Consider the following 19,838-nt stretch of genomic DNA (forward strand, 5'->3'; position numbering starts at 1 on the left):
GATGACATACTACCATGCTGTTGAAATGCTATGTTTCTATCCAACATCAATAAAAGATAAAAATCTATACAAATGGATGTTTCCAAATGTTCCTTTCTGGACTTTCTTAAACTGCCTCAAAGTCCTGTTCTAGTATGAAAGTCAGTTGGAGCAGCCATTCCTCAAAAATTAAACAGAATTACTTAGCAATTTAGAAGTTATAATTCTGGGTATAAAATGAAAAGAACATATCAGGCGACGAAAGTACATGCCTTTAATCCCAGAACTTGGAGACAGAGACAGGCAGATCTCCAGTTGGAGGCCAACCTGATCTGCAGAGTGAGTTCCAGGACAGCTAGGTGTACACAGAGAAATCCTGTCTGGGACCAGTGGCCCCCAGTCCACACCTCAAAAAAAAAAGACTGCTTATTGGTCTTCAGAAAGAACTGGGTTCAATTCCCAGCACCCTCATAGTGCTTCACAACCATCTGAAACTCCAGTTTCAGGGGATCTGTTGCCTTCTTTTGACATCTGTGGAAACCAATCATACATGCATGCAGACAAAACATACATAAAATGAATAAATCCAATAATTTTTAAAATTTTTTAAAAAGTAAGTTCTGATACATGCTACAACATAAACCCTGGGGTTAAGAGATGCTCAGTAAAAGAACCAGTGTTGTGGACTCTATTTCTGAAAATACCTCCTTAGAGGTATTTTCAGCAGAGAGAAACTGAAAGGGTGTCTGTCAGGAGCTTGGGGGCAAGGCAATGGTTTCAGTGTGAGATGAGAATGTGGTGTTGGTTGGTAAGTACAGGAGTGTGGGTGATGTGTGCTGAGTTCATGTACCACAAAAGAAGAAGTAAAGGAGAACAGACTGGACTGATTGTATTCAAAGGCCATACTCTGTAACGAGCAATGTCAAGCAGCAATTGGTGGATGCCAGGGGACAAGATGAACACAGGGTGAGGAACAAGGCATTCCCATGGCCAGTGTCACCTCTGAGATCCTTATCAGTTACAGAGGGAAGGAAGCACAGTGGCTTTATGACTGGGAGACCTGACAGGCTTCACCCAGGGGACGGAGGTAGTAATGGCTCTACCCACTGTACACTGAGCACTCCCCTTCCCTTCTCTGAGCTCACGGAGCCCAGACTACCTTTGAACTCCCCTTGTAGTTGAGGATGCCTTTGAACCCCTGATCCTATTGCTTCTACGTCTGGACTATAGGTGTGTATTCCAATGTTCATTTTATATGCTGCTGGGGGTAGAATTTAGGTTTTATGCTAGGCTAGCACTCTACCTACTGAATGACATCCTCAGCTCTTGAGGGCCCATGACCTATCCTCTTAACTTTTTTGCCAGACATGCATACTTGTGGTCTAGCGTAGTAGACAGGTCTGGAATCCCAGTAATTGGGAAGTGGAGGCAGAATGATTAGGAGTTCAAGTTCATCCTTGGCCTCCTAGGGAGTTTTAAACCAGTCTGAGCTACATAAGATTATGTCTCACAAAAACAACATAGAAAAAAGGTGAACTTGATATTGTATCCAAGTCTACCTGATCACCACTTAAGATCCAGTTCTTAGGAGCCAAGAGTTTGCGAGCAGGAGAGAGGCCTACCCAAGGACTAGCAGTACCCTGAGACACTGGAGAGCAAAAGAGCCTGGAGAGGCGGCTCAGCGGTTAAGAGCCCTTGCTCTTGCAGAGGACTTAGGTTCAATTCTCAGTGGCAATTTACATTCATCCATAACTCCATGCCAGGAGATCCAATGTCATCTTCTGACCACTAGGGCACCAGGCATATGTGTGGCACATATAAATTCTGTCCAGAGGACCCAGGGTCAATTCCCAGCACCCACATGGCAGCTCACAACTGTCTGTAACTCTAGTTCCAGAGTGTGGCATACACACACACACACACACACACACACACACACACACACGCGCGCGCGCGCACACACACACACTGATGCACATAAAAATAAATACAACTTTAAAAACCTTAAAAAACAAAACAAAATCTTATAAAAAGTAAAGTGGAGAGAATAAAACATTTGACAGAACTTTGGCTTCCATACACACATATATATGCATACACACCCAAACACGTATACACACATGTGTGTGTCATTTGTAATTTGACATTACAAATGGCCATTGTACCCCCAGATGACCAGACTGAAAAATAAAAATAATTACCCATGCCACAAGTCCGTGTCATCAAGCTTCATGTTTTCTTTTATTAAAAGATTTGATTATTTACATGTGCATGGGGGAGGGGAGTCATGCGAGGGGGAGTGGTGGTGCATCTTTGTGTGCAAATGGTTGCCAGAAGTGGGTGTCGGTGCTTTCTTCTATCACTTTCCATCTTTTCCTTTGAGGCAGGGTCTCTCCCCAAACCTCAGGCTGTTTTCTCATCTAGGCTGTGAGCCAGCAAGTCCTAGCAACCATCCTAGATTGGTTCCACTCAATTTGTAACCTGGGTTACAGGTGTGGGCAGGATGCTCCACTTGCTACATGGATGCTGGAATTTGAACTTCAATCTTTATGTTTTCACAATAAGTGCTTGTAGCTGCTGAGTCATTTCTCCAGCCTTCCTGTCACCAAACTTAAACTACACTGTTTATCTGACCTGCAAAATCAAGATTGAAGACGTAATAAAATAGTCAAACTGCCTAGGCAGCTCGTTTATAATTAGCGAGATAATGAAACAATCCCTCCGTGTTTCCCTTCTTCCTTTCTCTCCTTCCTTTTTTCCTCCCTCCCTTCCTTCCTTGAAGCAAGGTCTCCCTTTGGGCTTCTGGCTACCCTGGAATTTGAAACATAGGCTAGGCTGGTCTTGAACTTACCCTGATCCTTCTGCCTCTGCCTCTTGGTTTCTGGGACACAGACTTGATGTTATTTTCCAATTGTTTCGTGACCTGCTCTTGGCTCCAGCGAGGGGGAGCGGTGGTGCATCTTTGTGTGCAAACCTTTCTAGCTTATAAATCCAAACCCTTCAGCTGGGCTCATGGGACACTTGCTCTACTTTTATGAAGAGAAGGTTGGTCTGGTTCAGTAATTGTGAAGCAATTAACATCCTTAAACAAAAGCTGCCTTTTTATCACCATTTTGCATGGTATATATATGGGCAGCACTGGGGCACATGGGAAGGCGGTCAGCCTCCATATTCCCTGGGAATGCAAATGACATCGCCATAGGACCCCTAAGAAAGGTGTGGGCGAGGATTGAGGGCAGCTGATGCACATGGTGAATGGTGCATTCTGGCCATTGTCTGTTAAGTTTGTAACAAGTCAGCTGCTGCCTTCCTAATCACTCTAAATGGGAGTCACACGAGAGGGGCGTGTCTGTTCATGGGCAGAAATCAGAAGAGACTGGCTCTCAGGAGCATTTGCTGACCGCGGGGGGCTGAGGGTCCTTCCCTATGCCACAGTGCAACAAGAGCTGACTCTCGGTGCCAACGGTGATGGCCGCAGGACTGACAAACCGCACGTGCATACCGGGGAGGGTTGGGGGCAGATCCATCAACGTCTTTTACCCTTGAAAAGGTGGAAGAAATGCGCAAGCGCAGGCGGGGGCCCTACAGGTCCTCAGCTCTAGCCTGCCCCTGTGTTCCCTGCTCAGTCCGGGTTGCCGTAGCGGGTTGTGGAGCCCGCAGGGGGCCAGGTCCCCAGCGGGAAGGCTAGACTAGCCTTGGGGCCGCGCGCCAGTCCTCTCTCGCACGCGCGTGCACGCCCCTCCCATTTGTCTCCGCACGCGCGCGCACGCCCCTCCTGTCCATCTTCCCGCGCGTGCACTTCCCCTCCTCCAGGCCGTCTCCCCGCGCGTGCGTCGCGGTCGGTCGTCAGAAAGGCACGCGCCTCGCCTTTAACGCGGGCCGAGGACGCGCTGCCCGCATGGAGAGCGAGCGGCGGCCGCTGGGGGCCTGGCCGGGCTGGGGCTGAGGCCGAGCCAGCCGTGGGTTCCGCAGCCCGGGCCGGAGCCCATCATGCGGCGGCTGCGGCGCCTGGTGCACCTAGTGCTCCTCTGCCCCTTTTCCAAGGGCCTGCAGGTAAGCGGCAGCCGGCCAGGTGCTGCCACATCGGGAGGGGCTGGGCGTGGGATGGCGAGGGTCGATGGGTGCACGCAGGTGCACCCAAATCCTTTCTTCCTTTTGCTACTTCAAGAAAAATTCTGGGATAGCAAACTTGGGACTTATCCAGCCCCTGGCCAGTCCTTGAGACAGCTGAAACTAGGGACTGTGGTGACCTTGGGCCAGTGGAGGGCCAGCTCCTATCTGCAAAAGAGGCCCCTGCGCTCATGCTTTGAGGTGATGGGGGTCAGGCCTCTGGGCTCCAGCCTCTGGTTGTCAGGGTCCTTAGAGCCTACAGGAAGGAGCCAGCACTTGCCAGTCCAGCCAAGGTCTCTCTGCAGGGCCGTCCTGAGGATGCTGGAGGATGCCTTTGTCTGGGGGCCTGGCCTCCCTTAGACTATTTTAGATAAAGGATGAGGATGAAGCCTGTTGGATGCAGAGCTCTTCCAGGCCCAGATGCCCTTGTCTGCCCTCTTCCAGAGGCCTTAGTTTGCACTATGATCCATGCTCAGTCCTGGGTTGGGCTTGTGACCTGAGGTGTATGGGGGACTCTTCTTGTGCCAGGAGATGGGGTGTATCCAGACCCCTAGCTCTGAAGATAGGCCCTGACTCAGCAGTGGATGGACCCAGGAGTGGCAGGAGAGGGGTTTGGGCCAGTTCCCAGTGGGGCTGGCTCAGAGAGAGCCCTTCCTGCCCTGAGCCTCAGTTTCCCTGCATGGGAAACACCTGGTACATGGCCTGGGTTTCCTGGGCAGGGAGTTCACTGTGCAGTTACTATCGCTGTAATGACCTTCTCACCTTCCATGTGGCTTCCCTGGCGCTGGACTGTTCAGCCTTGAAAATTATGGGCCCAGGGCTTGCCAACCTGTTCCCCACTGAGTGGCAGAAATCTATGTGAGCTTTCAAGTACAACTGTGGTGAGACCTGCCCTGGGATCCTGGAGAAGAGCTGGGTCAGACAAAGGCCAGGTAAACCATCAAAGCTTAGCCAAGGTGGTCTAGGGGAGCCACCTGTGCCAAGGTGTCTTGGAAGGGGCCTACCTGGAGTGGGCTCTGACCTGCAGGTTTCTAGCAGCTTCTAGTTCTATGTCACTTGGTCCAGCCTGGGCTAGCTGCTGTCCTAGTCCTGGCCCTTTGCTCTCAGTGTGACTGGAGTCCTTTGATTTGGCCTCACGGCCAAGGTGTCCCAGCAGTTTCTCAGTATTCCCGTTTTCATTTTGGACAAATCTGAAAGAAATAGCTGAATGCCAGAGCCAAGAGTGTTGCAGGAGAAGTCCACAGACCATGCCCCAGAATAGGGACCATCTCCTAGAAAAACCTTCTGGAAGAATGTTCTAGAAGGGCTGAGCATTGTTCCTGTGGTAGAGCTTCCTTTTATTCTAGCCCGGAAGCAACTAGGGTAAACTTGAGCTCAGCATGACTCCCAGATCCAAAAGTGGGATGCTGGCTGGTTCCATTCTCAGACTCTCTGGCTGCTGGTAGACAGGCCACAGGAAATGCTTTACATCAGTAGAGTCCCTCCTGTAGGGTTGCTGTGTTGGTTATTCAGGCCACCTAAGAGGCAGGGGAAAGCTTTTCCTGTGGTGGACTTCCTTTGTAAACTTTGTACACCCTCAAAGTAGGAAAGTGGCCAGGTCCCTGCCTAAGGAGTCTCCCTGTCATAACAGATTCCAGCCAATGTAACTGTCAGAAAAGTCATGTTCAGCCCCTCAGCCGGACCCTCCCTAGATAATACTAATTTTAGGTGAAAAATCTGAACAAAAACTTCCAATGCCTGAATAGGAACATCCACCAATCCCTGAACAGGAGAGCTCACCAATTAATCCCTGAGCTCCCCCAAGCTCAGGACTTGAAATCCCACCAATCCTCACCCTGGAAATCTTCATAATAGAAAGCTTCCTGCCTCCTCCAAGAACCTATATATAAGCATTACGCTTTGTCCAGTCCCCTGCTATCTGCTCTCTCCCAGGAGCATAGGCAGCCACTCCCGGATTTGCTCCTCTTCTCCCTGGACTCACCAATAAATCTTTTTTTAATAAGGTTTACTGCCTGATGTGGCTCTCTCATTGGAAGACGACAAGAAGCAATAAAGAGACGAAGGGAAGAGAAGGTTTGGGGCTGAGGCGCTGGGGACACCTTCCCCTGGGCGCTGCACTGTCTCTGCTGAGGTGGCTTCCTCTCAGAGCTGTGTGGTTCCTGGGCTTCCAAGTCTTAGAACATCTTCCTACCCAAGCAGAAAGGCCAACATGCTGCCTTACAAGTCTGGCCTTCCCACCCTCCGTGCTGCCTGTTCTCTATGGCTGATGCCTCTTTGCCTTTATCCTGGGCTTGGGAGGTCTAGTCCCATGTGGCACAGGCTATTTGGGAGCCCAGTCCCTTCCTTGCAGGGACTGCTGTTCCACAGGATGGGGCAGTGGGGGAGGTGGCATCTAGCTGTCTCTGGCTGTCAACTTTGGACACTGCTTGGAGAACTTAGTGGAGGCTAGTGTCCTTAGCACCTAGACCAGACCTCTTCCTACCCACACTGCTCTTAGCTGTCAGCTGGGAAAATCGAGACAGAGGGGTGAGGATGATAGGGTGATTTGGCACATCCACAGAAGTAAAGATCTTAGGCCCACCCTCGTCAGGATTTTGAGCTGGGACCACCTGCTTTTTTTTTTCTTCTTCTTTCTGGTTTCCATCTTAAAGCATTTTTCAGACTTATTTTGTGTGTATGAGTGTTTTACCTGAATGTATATATGTACATCATGAGTGAGTCTGATGCTGGAGGAGGTTGGAAGGAGGCATTAGATCTCCTGCAACTGGAGCTGCAGATGTTGTGAGCGGGTGCTGGGACCCAGGCTGTTTCTTCCTGTAAGAACCTAAGTGGTAAGATTACAGAAATGTGTCCACAACACACACAGCTGGTTGGTCTGTTTGTTTGTTTGAGACAGGGTTTCTCTGTGTAGCCCTGGCTATCCTGGAGCTCACTCTGTAGACCAGGCTGGTCTCTTCTGCCTCCCGAGTGCTGGGATTAAGGGTGTGTGCCACCACCGATGGCTTTTTGTTGTTGTTTTGTTTTTTTCGAGGCAGGGTTTCTCTGTGTAGCCCTGGCTGTTCTGGAACTCACTCTGTAGACCAGGCCAGCCTTGAACTTAACAGAGAGCTGCCTGCTTTTATCTCCCAAGTGCGTGTGACACCACCACCTGGCACACACCAACTTTTTAAAAGAAATTGTGGCCAAATGCACAGCCTGTGATATCCTATCCTTTCCTTCTCTACTTGTACATTTGGTGCATTGTGCATTGACAATGCTGTGGAGCCACTGGCATGGTCCATCCACAGACAGCTCACCTTCCCACACTGACTCTATTCCCACAGCCTACCCTGCCCGACACTCACCTTCTGTTTAGCTCTATGCATCTGAGGACTCTGGGGACTTTGAGTCTCACAAGAGGTATCCTTCTGTGACATCCATCCTGGTGGTGGCCGGTGCCAGACTTGCTTCCTGCTGAGGCCGAGTGGTGTCTCTGTCTTGTGGATGGGTTCTGGAGTTCACCTTGCTGTTGCTGATACTGCTGCTGTGAATGTGGGCGCATGACCCCATGTCTTTTCACTGCTTCCCAGGGTGCAGCAGAGGTGGGTTATGGGCTCTTACCCTCCAAACTCCCTTTCCTGCTGGTCCTGGCTCAAGGGGATCAGTGGGAAAAAGGGTGAGTCCCTGGTGGCTGACCTCAGGCTCATGCTGATGGTTCAGTGGCTCAGCTGGATTCATCCGGAGACAGGGATGTGAGGAAATGAGAGTGTTTCAAGGGAGCAGGCTCCATAAAGTTTCTCCATTCAGCTTAGGGTTCTCCTCACTTTGAATCATCTGCCTGTCCCTGATGGAGAGCCCCTGGCATGTGCCCGACATGTGGGGTGTTGAGCTAGATGCTTCTCAGTCCTGGAGGTGGTGGGTGCTAGCTGGGTTGAAAGGCTGTGAAAGTTCCAAAGGCTGCACTTGGCTGTGTGTGCAGCGGGGTCCACAGGCAGGCACCTCCTCACCTAGTCCCTTCTTCACAGGGCCGGTTCCCAGGCCTCAGGGTCAAGTATGTCTTACTGGTCTGGCTGGGTATCTTCGTGGGCAGCTGGATGGTCTATGTGCACTACTCGTCCTATTCAGAGCTCTGTCGTGGGCACGTCTGCCAGGTGGTGATCGTAAGTCTGCCTGGGCCCTGGGACCTGACCCTTGTGGGGTCCTTAGAGTTTTGGTGGGAGGTGGGTGAGTAGAGGGCTGGGAGGTCAAAGGAAGGAAATGGGGAAATTGGCTGCTGCATGTACTCAGGGTGGACTTAAATGCTGAGGCATGGATTGTTTTGTAGGGAGACAGAGTTTCTCTGTGTAGTCCTGGCTGTCCTGGAACGCACTCTGTAGATCAGGCTGGCTGAGAACTCAGAAATCTGCCTCTGCCTCCCAAGTGCTGGGATTAAAGGCAGGTGCCACCACAGCCAGGCAGGAGATTGCCTCTTTTCTCCACCACTTGGTTGTAGTCTCAGGTGCTGGCCAGGCTCTCAGCAGGTGGGAACTGCTCAGTGGATTCCTATTCTGGCCCACTCTGCAGAGTCCTGAGAATGGCTGAACATACTACCCACCTCAGTTTCCTTGTGTGTGTGTGTGTGTGTGTGTGTATACATACATACATGGGCAGTGTTTCAGACTGGCTCAGCTTGGATGGGCGGGGAGGAGTATTGGCTACTTTCTTTACCCCTTTTCCTCCAAGCCTGGCTCTAATACCAGGCTCCATGGCAACTAGTGATGTATATCCAGGAATTTAACCAAGTGAGAGCCACTAGGCTCTTTACCCTGAGAGAAAGAGTAGTAGTGCCAACTTAACCTGATGAGAAGCTCTCCCTGAGCCATTGTCTAATTAGATAACCTGGGGCAAGCCCAGCAGGAAGTAAGGCCCCCAGCAGTTGGGGGGGCCCCTGGATGCCATTTCTTTAGGAATGGTGACAAGCCTGACAGTGACTAGCAACTGGAGGATTTGACCATTGAGGTACTGGGTCTCCTTACAGCACTGGTTATGGGAAGCTGGCTATGAGTCCAGATGGACCCTGAGGTAGACATCAAAGCCTGCCCCAAACACTGGGCTACTTCTGCCTTAGCCAACAGGGCAGGCCTATCCAGGACAGAGATCAGAGTGGATGGAAAAATGCTGGATGGGGAATGTGGACACCTGCTCAGAGGAGTGCCCTGAGCAGCCTCAAGAGTTCCCAGCCAAGCTGAGCAGTGGTGGCACACACCTTTGTCCCAGCACTTGGGAGGCAGAGGCAGGCGGATTTCTGAGTTCTCAGCCAGCCTGGTCTACAGAGTGAGTTCCAGGACAGCCAGGGCTACACAGAGAAACCCTGTCTTGGGGAGGGAGGTGAAAAAAAAAAAGTCCCCAGCTATACTGGGTCCAGAGCTTGGACAGCCTCACTATACGGGTGGCCTAGGTGCCCAAAGGGTGCTGCTCACTGGGTAATGCCTGAGGCTTAGCTATTGGCCATGATCAAGGCCCCTCGTGGGACTTGTTGCTTTCATCTGACCCTGACCACAACTCTGCTGCTGAGGCTGCAATGGGGTGTTAGGGGGCCTGCCTGTGGTCCTGGCCACCTGTTTAGGGGCAGTGTCTGGTGGTAAACTGGCAGTACCCTTCTCTGAGGAGACAGGCTCATGTCCAGCGGCCTCTACATGCTTCAGGTCATGGACACCCATCCTATTGTCAATGCTGCTGCTGTTTTTCCCCTCCTCCCTTTGCTTTCCTGGGGATTCCTGAAGGAGTGTGGCTAGGCTGGCTGTGACCACCAAGCCCCATGCTCTGGGCCATACCCTGGTGTCTCTCTCCTCAGTGTGACCAGTACCGGAAGGGCATCATCTCCGGCTCTGTCTGCCAGGACCTGTGTGAGCTGCAAAAGGTGGAGTGGAGGACCTGCCTGTCCTCAGCCCCAGGCCAGCAGGTGTGCAGCCGGGCATGGTTGGTGGGCTGCTGCTGGTGATAAGCTGCACATCTAAAGGGAATTATACCTGTGACCTCATCTAGGTGTACAGCGGGCTCTGGCAAGACAAAGAGGTGACCATCAAATGTGGCATTGAGGAGGCGCTGAACTCCAAGGCCTGGCCAGATGCAGCTCCGAGGCGGGAGCTGGTGCTGTTTGACAAGCCCACCAGGGGAACCTCCATCAAGGAGTTCCGGGAGATGACCCTCAGCTTCCTCAAGGTTAGTGCCCAGACCTTTACCATAGGCCTCAGCTGGGGATGTCTACAACCTGGGCAGGAGACAGACAAGGAAGCATCACACCAGGGCTTGTGGGAACAAAATGGCAGTATGGTAAGGGCTCAGGAGTTTGAGGACTCCACATCCAGTGTGGCTAAAGTGGGGACTGGAAGGAGATGGGAACAGGGCTCAAAGCTAGTGCTATGGCCTTGTGGCCTGTGTGCACAGCTGGAAGAGCTGGTGTGCATGGTGTGGTGTGAGCAGCACACCTTGCTGACATCCTTTTTGGTCTCAAATGCCAGGCTAACTTAGGAGACCTGCCCTCCCTGCCAGCGCTGGTTGACCAGATACTTCTCATGGCGGACTTCAACAAGGACAGCAGGGTATCCCTGGCAGAAGCCAAGTCCGTGTGGGCCCTGCTGCAGCGCAATGAATTCCTGCTGCTGCTGTCCCTTCAGGAGAAGGAGCATGCTTCCCGGCTGCTGGGCTACTGCGGGGACCTCTACCTTACTGAGGGCATTCCTCATAGCTCCTGGCACGGGGCAGTGTTGCTGCCTGCCTTGAGCCCACTTCTGCCATCTGTGCTGCACAGGGCTCTCCAGCAGTGGTTTGGACCTGCATGGCCCTGGCGTGCAAAGATTGCCATTGGTCTCCTGGAATTTGTGGAGGAGCTCTTCCATGGTTCCTATGGTACCTTCTACATGTGTGAGACTACACTTGCCAATGTGGGGTACACAGCCACCTATGACTTCAAGATGGCTGACCTGCAGCAGGTGGCACCAGAGGCTACTGTGCGTCGCTTCCTTCAGGGTCGCCACTGTGAGCAGAGCTCTGACTGCATCTACGGGCGAGATTGCAGGGCGCCATGCGACAGGCTCATGAGGCAGTGCAAGGGTGACCTCATCCAGCCCAACCTGGCCAAAGTGTGTGAGCTGCTGAGGGACTATCTGCTGCCTGGAGCTCCTGCAGACCTCTATGAGGAGCTGGGCAAACAGCTGCGCACATGCACCACACTGAGTGGACTGGCCAGCCAGGTCGAGGCTCACCATTCACTGGTGCTTAGCCACCTTAAGACCTTACTGTGGAGGGAGATCTCCAACACCAACTACTCCTAAGGCTGCAGGCACCAGCCCCTACAGCTCTGCTGTGGGTGGAGCACCCACAGGTTGCCCCCCTGCAAATAAATCTCCTCACTCACTCTAACAACTCAGCAGAGGAGCCAGGAGCCTCTATCAGAGGCTGGCCCACTGGGGCCATTCTTCCGAATATGTAAATAAATGGCTTTTATGTGACACCTGAGTATATGGATCCATTGGTATGGAACAGCTGCCAGGAAGGGTGTGATTTTAGAGATCTTGTCTGGGCACCAACGGTAAATCTCGCTTAAATCTGGCTTAAATGCCAACCTTTGTTTCTTAGAAATTCTGCACTGTCCTAGGGACTAAACCTGTGGACTCTTGTGCATTTCTGCTACCAGCTCTACCTCTATGGTACACAATGGCAGCCCCAGTCTGGACTTTAGCAGACCAGCATTTCTAGTGTTGGCTTTGTGCCTCAACCCCTGCCCCAGACCAGTCTCTTAAGAATTAGCTTAGGGAAAATGTTTGCCCACAGCATACAGAAAGCTTAGCTCCTGTTAAAAGTCACAGTTCCAGCCCAAACCAAATCTCCAACCTTACTCAGTCTGGCATGTTTGATTTTCCAGGGGAGATGAGAAGAAACTCAATAGGCTATTTAGCCTAAGGTAGAGAGTGCTGACAGCAAAGAAAGATTCCAGCCTCAAGAACCGACAAGTTTATTTGTGTCACAGCATCTAGCCAGTTTCCCTCTCCTGTATCATTCTCCACCCTTTTTTAGCCTTTCAAGACAGGGTTTTCTTTGTGTAGCAGTCCTGACTACCCTGGAACTTGCTTTGTAGAACAGGCTGGTCTTGAACTCAAGCGACCAGTTACCATCACCCAACTCATAATTATCTCTTTTAAGGCCATGTACAGTTAAAGATGTTGAATCTTAGAGGGTCCTGCACCCCAGTGTCTCTACCTCACTTCACAATAAGAGTCAAACCCAAGCCAACCCAAATCCAGTCCATAACTTAGGACGTAGGCTAGCTACCAGGGGAAATTTAGAGCTGCCCACAGCCTGTATGGGTGGTTCTGTATTACCCTGGTGAGGTCAGAGGGCACGCCCATCCTGATCAGCAACGTTGGCCCCTTTCTTCCTGGCTTCTGGATCTGGAAGATGAAAAGGTAGTTTTTTGTATTCTTCCAGTCCTCAGACTGTTTCCTAGAAAACCTGATTTATATACCCCCCCCCCCAAGTTCTATCTTCCTAAAACGCTGATCATGCAACCCTTTGGTGAGCTCTAGAGGCTGTCTGACATTGGGGTCTAGCTAACAGCATCAAAGCCAAAAACCCCAGTGCCATCCCACCACGGCTCTGCAAAGTGTTAGGCTACAAACCATTCTTAGTGGTCACTGGTTTCTGAACACTGAGTGTAGAAATAGCCACTTGCTCTTTGCCCCAATGTCATGACACAGCTAAGCAGCTGGGCCATGCCTGTGGCGCTGATCTAGGACAGCATCCTCAGGGCAGCCACTCGCATCCCATCTGAGCATACTCCAATGGGTCCAGCCTACCTCTTACCTCAACTGGGCATTCGGCATAAGCAGAGTTTAGTCACCAACTTTCCTGTACCAAAGAAAACAGTCAATGTAGACCCTCCTAATCCATAAGTGTTGCACCCCCAGACCTCTGGAGGCCTGAAGCAGCAGTTGAGTCCCTTTACCCTTGTGTTTTAAGACACCCCTGTCACTCACTGTTAGCTGTATACTCCTATATTCTGAAGTCATGGCGCTGCATGATGAACGGATTACTAGGCACTTCTTTACCTGTTATCAGTTTCACTTGCCTGTGGTGCCAGGGATGGAGACTCAGGCCTATGTGCCACCAAGTGAGCACCACTGAGCTATACTCCAGCTTGTTTAAAAGCTCTGGCAAGTGAGGGCCACAAAATATGTAGCCTGCCTCTTTGGCATCAGCCAGCAACCAGTGGAGTTTGAAAAGCCATCTCCTCACATGAAGATAGCCGGATCATTAGGTATTAACTCTACTTATCCCCTCAAAGGAAAGCTTTGAGATTGTACTGGCTGGTTTTGTGCGAACTTGTTAGAGCCATTAGGAAATGGGGAAAGCCTAGCCTATTGTGGATGATGCTACCTCTGGGCTGATGGTGGAGCATGCCTTTAATCCCAGGCCATAGAGAAACCCTATCTCAAAGCCCAACCTTTTGGTTGGGGTGGGAGTGATGGCTCAGTGGTTAAGAGCACTGACTGCTGAGTTCAATTCCTGGTGTACAACCATCTATAATAGGCTCTGATGGCCTCTTCTGACCTGTATATACATAAGCAGCACCCTTTCATGGTCTCTGCATCAGCTGCTTCCAGGTTCCTGCCTTGATTTCCTTTGGCAATAAACAGCAACGTGGAAGTGTAAGCTGAATAAACCCTTCCCTCCCCTACTTGCTCTCTGGTAATGGGGTTTCATAGCAATAAAAACCCTAAGACAGATGCCATCACTGCTTCCATCTGTTTTTTTTTTTTTGAGAGTCTCTTGACCCAAGCTGGTGAGGATGAGAGAAACACATGCCATAATGCTGTGTCCCAGGACCTTTTGAAGGTTACTAGTTTCATGATTTCCAACAAACCAATTTATCAATTTACTTCCTCTTTACAGACCAGCCCCTCTATCAAATGCCCTATGCCAGTCAACAACTAGGAAGGACAACCTCACCTCCAGCTTTAAGGAGTGTTAGGCTACAAATCATTCAGATGTCCACAGGGCAGAACACTGAGCGTAGACATAGCCTCTTTCCTCTCTGCCACCTACTGACGCACATGTGACACAGCAGCCACACCTGCAACGCCTCTAGGAGCAGAGTGCTGATGAACCAAGTGCCGGGTACCCACGCCGTTAATCCTGACGTTACAGCTTACCTAATGTCCTCATGGGCGCTTGCGTTTTGGCAGACAAACTTCCTAGTAAAGGAAAGGAAGAAAACAGTCAATCTGCACCCACCTTGGCAGGGTCACACTGGGGGACTGTACCAGGCCTGTATTTTATTCCTATTCCAATGGGTCCCCATGGTTTGTTGTCCTTGCTAAAGCTTTCTACAAATAAAACCCCTATCGCCTTTCTCTCCAACTCAGCTGCATTACACTAGACAGAGTACTGTCTCAGATCTGGGTTATCTCAAGTTGGCATTCAGAACGGTTTGGAACAGCTGTCCTTTTAAGATTGATCTACATCAGCACGCAGCAAATATAGACAGACTCTTTCCCTGGAGTTTCTTGGCTCTAGGAAGGGGAGACCGGCCTGGAGCCCCACCCAGTGATGACCACAGGGGCTTCCTGCGTCTTACTAGTCCAGGAAGAAGCCTCGGCTCTCCTTCCCGGAACTTCTAGGGGCCGTCCACCTGGCCCTCGGGCACATCGTGAACGCCCTTGTTCTTACCACATGGTTAGTCTGCTGCACGTATTAGGGCGACTAAACTCTCAGAAGGAAAGCACCGTGCATCTTTGTTACGATCGTCTCAGTCTTCCCGGTAGCCGGCCGAGGGCTATATAGGGTCATCCGCGGCGCCCCAACGGAAACAGTGGCGCCATGGCCGCCGAGAGGCCGAGCCGTTCCACGCTACGTCCTTTATAGTAGAGGCTACGGCAGCCCGCGAGGGACTTTCACTGTCCTCGAGTGCAGCGCCCTCTAGTGGCCCCTTCGCTCCTCGCCGGCGCTTCTCATAGCCCAGTCCTTCAGAGGTTCATGGGCCTCTGTACTGCTTGATCCTAGATCCTACCTTGCCAAGTAGATCTTAGAGACTTATTTTGAGTGTTCCAAGCTCACAGGACTTTTCAAACGACCCATGAAGTCCTGTGCCTTCTTACAAAACTCCCTGTTTTTTTTTTTTTTTTTTTTTTTTTTTTTTTTTTTTTTTTTTTTTGTGTGTGTGTGTGTGGGCAGCCTTGCTCTCCCTGTTAGTGATACCAAAGCTTCCACGCAAAGAGGAAGGGCCAGCTCTGACTGACCAGTATTTAGGAGGCAAGGAGGTGACCAATTGTTTCCTCTTTTACAAGGAAGCTTTGGGGATGAGTCAGGAAGGAGCTACAGAGAGTTCATGGATTCCAGATGTTTCTAACTAGCCTCACCTGGGGGTTGTCTGTGGATCTGAGGTGCACAGCAGCTTCTGGAACGTTGGCAGGCCTCTGCTTCAGGACAGTGCTCGAAGACACATGGTACACTCTGACTACTTGATGCGATCTGTGTTGTGTCCCGTACAAGTACAGATCACTTGTCTAATAAGTCCTGAAACTGATGAGGGCTCCCAGGTGATGAGGGTGAATTGTGGGCCTGGGTCACCAGTGAGCACTCTTCTCTTACTGGTGGGCCAGGCCAGCCACACGTGCTGATGATCCCAAGTTCTTGAACCCTTATTTTGCCTGCCTGCCTGCCTGCCTTCCCATCTCCCTCCCTTCCTCCTTCCCTCCCTCCCTTCCTCCCTCCCTCCTTCCCTTCCTCCCTTCCTGTTTTTTGATACAGGGTCTCATATAGCCTAGGCTACCTTCAAACTTGTTATGTAGTTAAAGATAACTTGAACTTCTGATCCTCTTGCCCCTAACTTCCAACTACTAGATTTGAGGGGTGAACTATTATGCATGGCCCAAAGCCTTGACTCTTTACAGTAGATGTGAGTATGGGGTCCATATTCACTGTCCAGAGGGGAATTGAGACTTCAGGAATAAGAAATGTTCCCTAGTTACACGATTACAATGGTGGTCTTGGGAGGACGCCCTGGAAGTATCTCTGGGCAGCAGAGGTCAGAGGAAACTCACTTGACCTGTTAAGGGTCGACCAGGTCCATCAGGGTGAGCTGTTTTGTTGACAGATCTGGTAGAAACAACAATAGGTTAAGCTTTTTCTTAATCCACTCCTGTTCTGAGGCCAAGGAGATTCAGGTGCCTACTATCTCACTGGCTCTAGTATTTGTGGCTGGGCTAGATCCCATGCTGGAAGAGGTTCCTGCATTGGTCCTGAGATGCTAACAGGTGTGAAACCATTTCCAGATGACAGAAATGGGAGGAAGCAACTGTTCCAGCATCATCAACAGAGGTATAGCCAACCCAGAATCAGCTCCGATAGTGACATCAGATGCAGGCAGTAGCGTTGCCCAGGCTAGCCATAGCAGAAGGGTAGCTGTTAACTCTGGATCTAGAGTCAGCTCCCTAGCCCGTTGAAGCACTGGAACTGTCCTGGCTCAGGCATCAACCCCCAACTACAAGGTCTCTACAGACAGAATGGGAAGTGGCTGGATTGTCCCCCCCCCCAAAGTCACCTTCATCACAGACTTCTTTGAGAGACGCAGCATCATCTAGTGTGAACTTTAGATCTTGAACCTGCTCACTCACTGTCCTAGAGATCCAGCATGAGATTTAGCTACCAGAGGCTGCAGAAGTACTTTCTAGTTCCAGCTCCTGAGCTAGACACCATCCTGGAGGCCTCTCAGGAGCTGGGGTTGTCTGAACAGAGCCAGCTCTAGTCAAGGGTCAGTGGCAAGTGAAAGCCAGAGCAGTCTCTGCGGCAGAGCAGAGTCCCGTCCTGCACCACTGTTTGAAGAACTGGTCCCTTCTGTTTTCTGAAGTGTTTGACAAGTCATCGACTTTCTGCTTTAAGGGAAGAATTCATTGTGGCCGGCTGGCTTAGGCTTTTATTTACAGAAGGGTCTTGAGTCACAAAACATCATTTTATAAGATGTGTTCTTCAGAGTTCTCCATGACACCGAACCAACGAGATGTAGGCACAAAGATATTTAGTGGGTAAATATCATTTATCTATTACATAGATAGATTTACATGGACGGGGGATTGAGAAGAACTTATCTCAAAGAATTGGTTCTTAAAGTATGTAATGGCTAATCTTTTCAAAGATTTATTTTATGTGTATGAGTGTTCTGCCTGCATGTATGTATGTGCCCATGTATGTGCAGTGCCCATAGAGGTCAGAAGAGGGTATCAGATCCCTTGGATCTATAGTTACAGATGGCTGTGAATTGCTCTGTGGACGCTGGGAAGCAAATCCAGATCCTCTGCAAGAGCAATCAATGCTCTAACTGTGGAGTCCTCGATAGTCCTTGCTGACAGTTAATCTTGACTGTTGGTTTGGTTGGTGGGAGACACTTAGGAGATTAGGACAGTATTTCTCTGAGTCTCTGTTTCAAGGGTGTTCCTAAGAGAAGCAGACCTTGGGTGCCCTGGCCTGATCAATGTTTTAATTCGTTAGTGGGTTCAAAGTGCAGCTGTGGGGGATAGGGCTTCATTGGAGAAAATGCACCACTAAGAAGATATATCTCAGCTCTAGACTTCTCCACCCACTCTGCTTCCTAGCCACTGTGAATTCACACAATCCATCAGGCAGGCTTGGTTATTTGTTACTTAACAGATAATTGCGCTAAGGCTCAGAGCTGAGCAGGCCCAGGCCCAGAGGTTGGCCTCAGGGCTCCTCGATAATCTCTGTCCCCCACCGACTTCTCTTTGTATCCAGGGTCCCAGATATTGCACCTTCAGACTAGATGCTTTCTCTGCTTAGGCTAGGGTAGGAGTGAGAAGGCTGGTCCTGGGCTTTGGCCTTTCCCTGCCCTGGGGCCTACCTGTTTTTAGGCACCGGGAACAAAGGATCACAGAACAGAGGAGCTCAGAGTCCCTCCTGAAGTACCTGAATGCAGCCTCTTTAAGAGGGCCTCATGGGTATCACAGGATCAAGGTTCAAATCCTAGCTCTGCCACTCTGCAGGACAGAAAGCCAGTTCCTGGGTTTTCTGGAATAAAGTTGTTGCTTCCCTCTGAATCCTCTTGAGCTGGGGCCTCTGTTGTCCACTCTAAAGCTCTTTCAGTTTTCTTCTAAGCACCCATCAAACTCTGCTTCCAGTATTTAAAGGCTTTTCAGGCTCAGGGTATCAAACTTTGATACATTCTTGCTGCAAACAAGTTCTCAAAGGCCTACAGGAGCACAGAGCTGAGCTGGGGTCATGCAGCTGTGGACACTCACTGCAGGGCTGGGTCTGCTCTCTGTGGTTCAGGCCATGGTGCCTCATCTGACTCCTGCCAGTACTGAGAAGGATGGGAAGGGGGGACTGAGGGTCATGTTTTGCACAGCTATGGTGCCACTTCTTTTTTGAAAGTTTATTTTATTTTTATGTGTATGAGTATTTTGCCTGCATGTATGTTGTGTATTATATGTGTGCCTAGTGTCCACAGAGGCCAGAGGAGGACATCAGATCCCCTGGAACTGGAGTTACAGATGGTTTTGAGCTGTCATGTAGATGCTGGAAATCAAACCTGGCTCAGTAAGGAGCAGGCTCTTATCTTGGCCTCACGTCTTGTTACCCGTCAGCTTTTGTATTATTTGTCTGTCTTAATTTCCTTTTCTGTTGCTGTGATAAAGAAAACCATGACAGAAGAAGCAGATTAAGCAGAAAACATTTGGGCTGCAGTTTGAGGTTACAGTTTAGCATGACAGGGAAGTCACAGCAGTAGGCTTGAAGCAACCAGTCCACATGGCATGTCAAGGAGTAGAGAGTGATGAGTGTTGGTGCGTGGATAGCTCCCTTCTCTACTCCAGGCTCCTAGCCCAGGGGATGGAGCCACCCAGAAGGAGTTAGTCTTTCCACCTCAATTAACCTAGTCAAGATAAGCCCTCAGGTACACCCAGAGGTTCATCTTCTGGGTGATTTTAGATCTCGTCAAGTTGCAAACTTGAGATGAACTGTCCCAATCCCTGACTAAAGCAAGTTAAAGAAGGAAGAAATAGTTTGGCTTACAGTTCAAGGGGATACAGTACAATCATGATGCGGAAGGCATGGCAGTAAGACTAGGAGGCAGCTGACCACATAGACCCTATAGTCAGGAAGCAGAGAGACAGATGGATGCTGCTATCCAACCTGCTTTGTCTTTTTATTTAGTCTTGGACCTCAGGCCCTGGGATGATGCTACCCAGACTCAGAGTAGGCCTTCCCTCCTCAGTTAGCATGATCAAGACTAACCATCATGGTTCTGGAAGGATGGTTCAGTGGTTAAGAACACTCACAGCTCTTCAGAGGTCTTTGGTTCACTTCCCAACACCCACACGGTGATATGATGCCCTCTTTTGGCCTTCATGGACACCCACACACATGGGCCACACACACATAAATAAAAACAAATCTTAACAAAAGGGGAAGCAAAAACTGTTTAGGTATGTTGTTTTTGTTTTTGTTTTTTTGTTTTTTTATATCCAAATAACTCTTTGGTTCTCAGTGTATAGGCAACATCAAGCTTACAGGTTTACAAGGTGACAAGACAAAAACATCAGTCAAAAAGGCCAAAAGAATTCTTATCATAGCCACAGGAGGTGAGAGTGTATTTTAGTTGGAAGCATGGTTTATAAGTTTGTCTATGAGGTTCTGCTCCATGCAGACTCAGACCAAGTCCCAGCCGAGTGGCTCCTTTCTCTTCCTGTGGCCTCTTTATTCTCCTGGTGTTTTTGTCCCGC

The 19,838-nt window shown here is 50.2% G+C and overlaps 1 protein-coding gene, 2 long non-coding RNA genes and 2 other non-coding genes across 5 annotated transcripts; 1 reads left to right on the forward strand and 4 right to left on the reverse strand.

Annotated features, from left to right (window-relative positions):
* Positions 1 to 2,196: 2,196 nt before the first annotated feature.
* Positions 2,197 to 3,674, reverse strand: LOC116089864. Its single transcript, XR_004118493.1, has 2 exons — positions 2,831 to 3,674; positions 2,197 to 2,613 (listed from the first exon to the last, which is right to left on the reverse strand). It is a non-coding gene; the product is annotated as an uncharacterized LOC116089864 (long non-coding RNA).
* Dipk1b (divergent protein kinase domain 1B) lies at positions 3,619 to 11,563 on the forward strand. Its single transcript, XM_031369453.1, has 5 exons — positions 3,619 to 4,032; positions 8,094 to 8,228; positions 9,902 to 10,009; positions 10,093 to 10,269; positions 10,569 to 11,563. The coding sequence occupies exons 1-5, from the start codon at positions 3,970 to 3,972 to the stop codon at positions 11,379 to 11,381; spliced, it is 1,296 nt and encodes a 431-aa protein (XP_031225313.1). The 5' UTR covers positions 3,619 to 3,969; the 3' UTR covers positions 11,382 to 11,563.
* Positions 11,564 to 12,044: 481 nt separating this feature from the next.
* LOC116089863 lies at positions 12,045 to 14,972 on the reverse strand. The gene is made up of 4 exons (XR_004118492.1): positions 14,776 to 14,972; positions 14,056 to 14,300; positions 12,910 to 12,954; positions 12,045 to 12,497 (listed from the first exon to the last, which is right to left on the reverse strand). It is a non-coding gene; the product is annotated as an uncharacterized LOC116089863 (long non-coding RNA).
* LOC116092726 lies at positions 12,708 to 12,845 on the reverse strand. Its single transcript, XR_004119447.1, has one exon. It is a non-coding gene; the product is annotated as a small nucleolar RNA SNORA43 (small nucleolar RNA).
* Positions 14,070 to 14,201, reverse strand: LOC116092758. Its single transcript, XR_004119470.1, has one exon. It is a non-coding gene; the product is annotated as a small nucleolar RNA SNORA17 (small nucleolar RNA).
* Positions 14,973 to 19,838: the final 4,866 nt, after the last annotated feature.

Source organism: Mastomys coucha, unplaced genomic scaffold (assembly GCF_008632895.1).
Source record: "Mastomys coucha isolate ucsf_1 unplaced genomic scaffold, UCSF_Mcou_1 pScaffold15, whole genome shotgun sequence".
NCBI classification, from domain to species: Eukaryota; Metazoa; Chordata; class Mammalia; order Rodentia; family Muridae; genus Mastomys; species Mastomys coucha.

Bases quoted from the DNA above. Each gene is read 5' to 3' on its own strand.
- Dipk1b (XM_031369453.1), top strand. From the start codon at position 3,970: ATGCGGCGGCTGCGGCGCCTGGTGCACCTAGTGCTCCTCTGCCCCTTT. The intron at 10,010-10,092 runs GTGTGCAGCCGG...GACCTCATCTAG, and splicing joins CCTCAGCCCCAGGCCAGCAG to GTGTACAGCGGGCTCTGGCA. The intron at 10,270-10,568 runs GTTAGTGCCCAG...CTCAAATGCCAG, and splicing joins TGACCCTCAGCTTCCTCAAG to GCTAACTTAGGAGACCTGCC.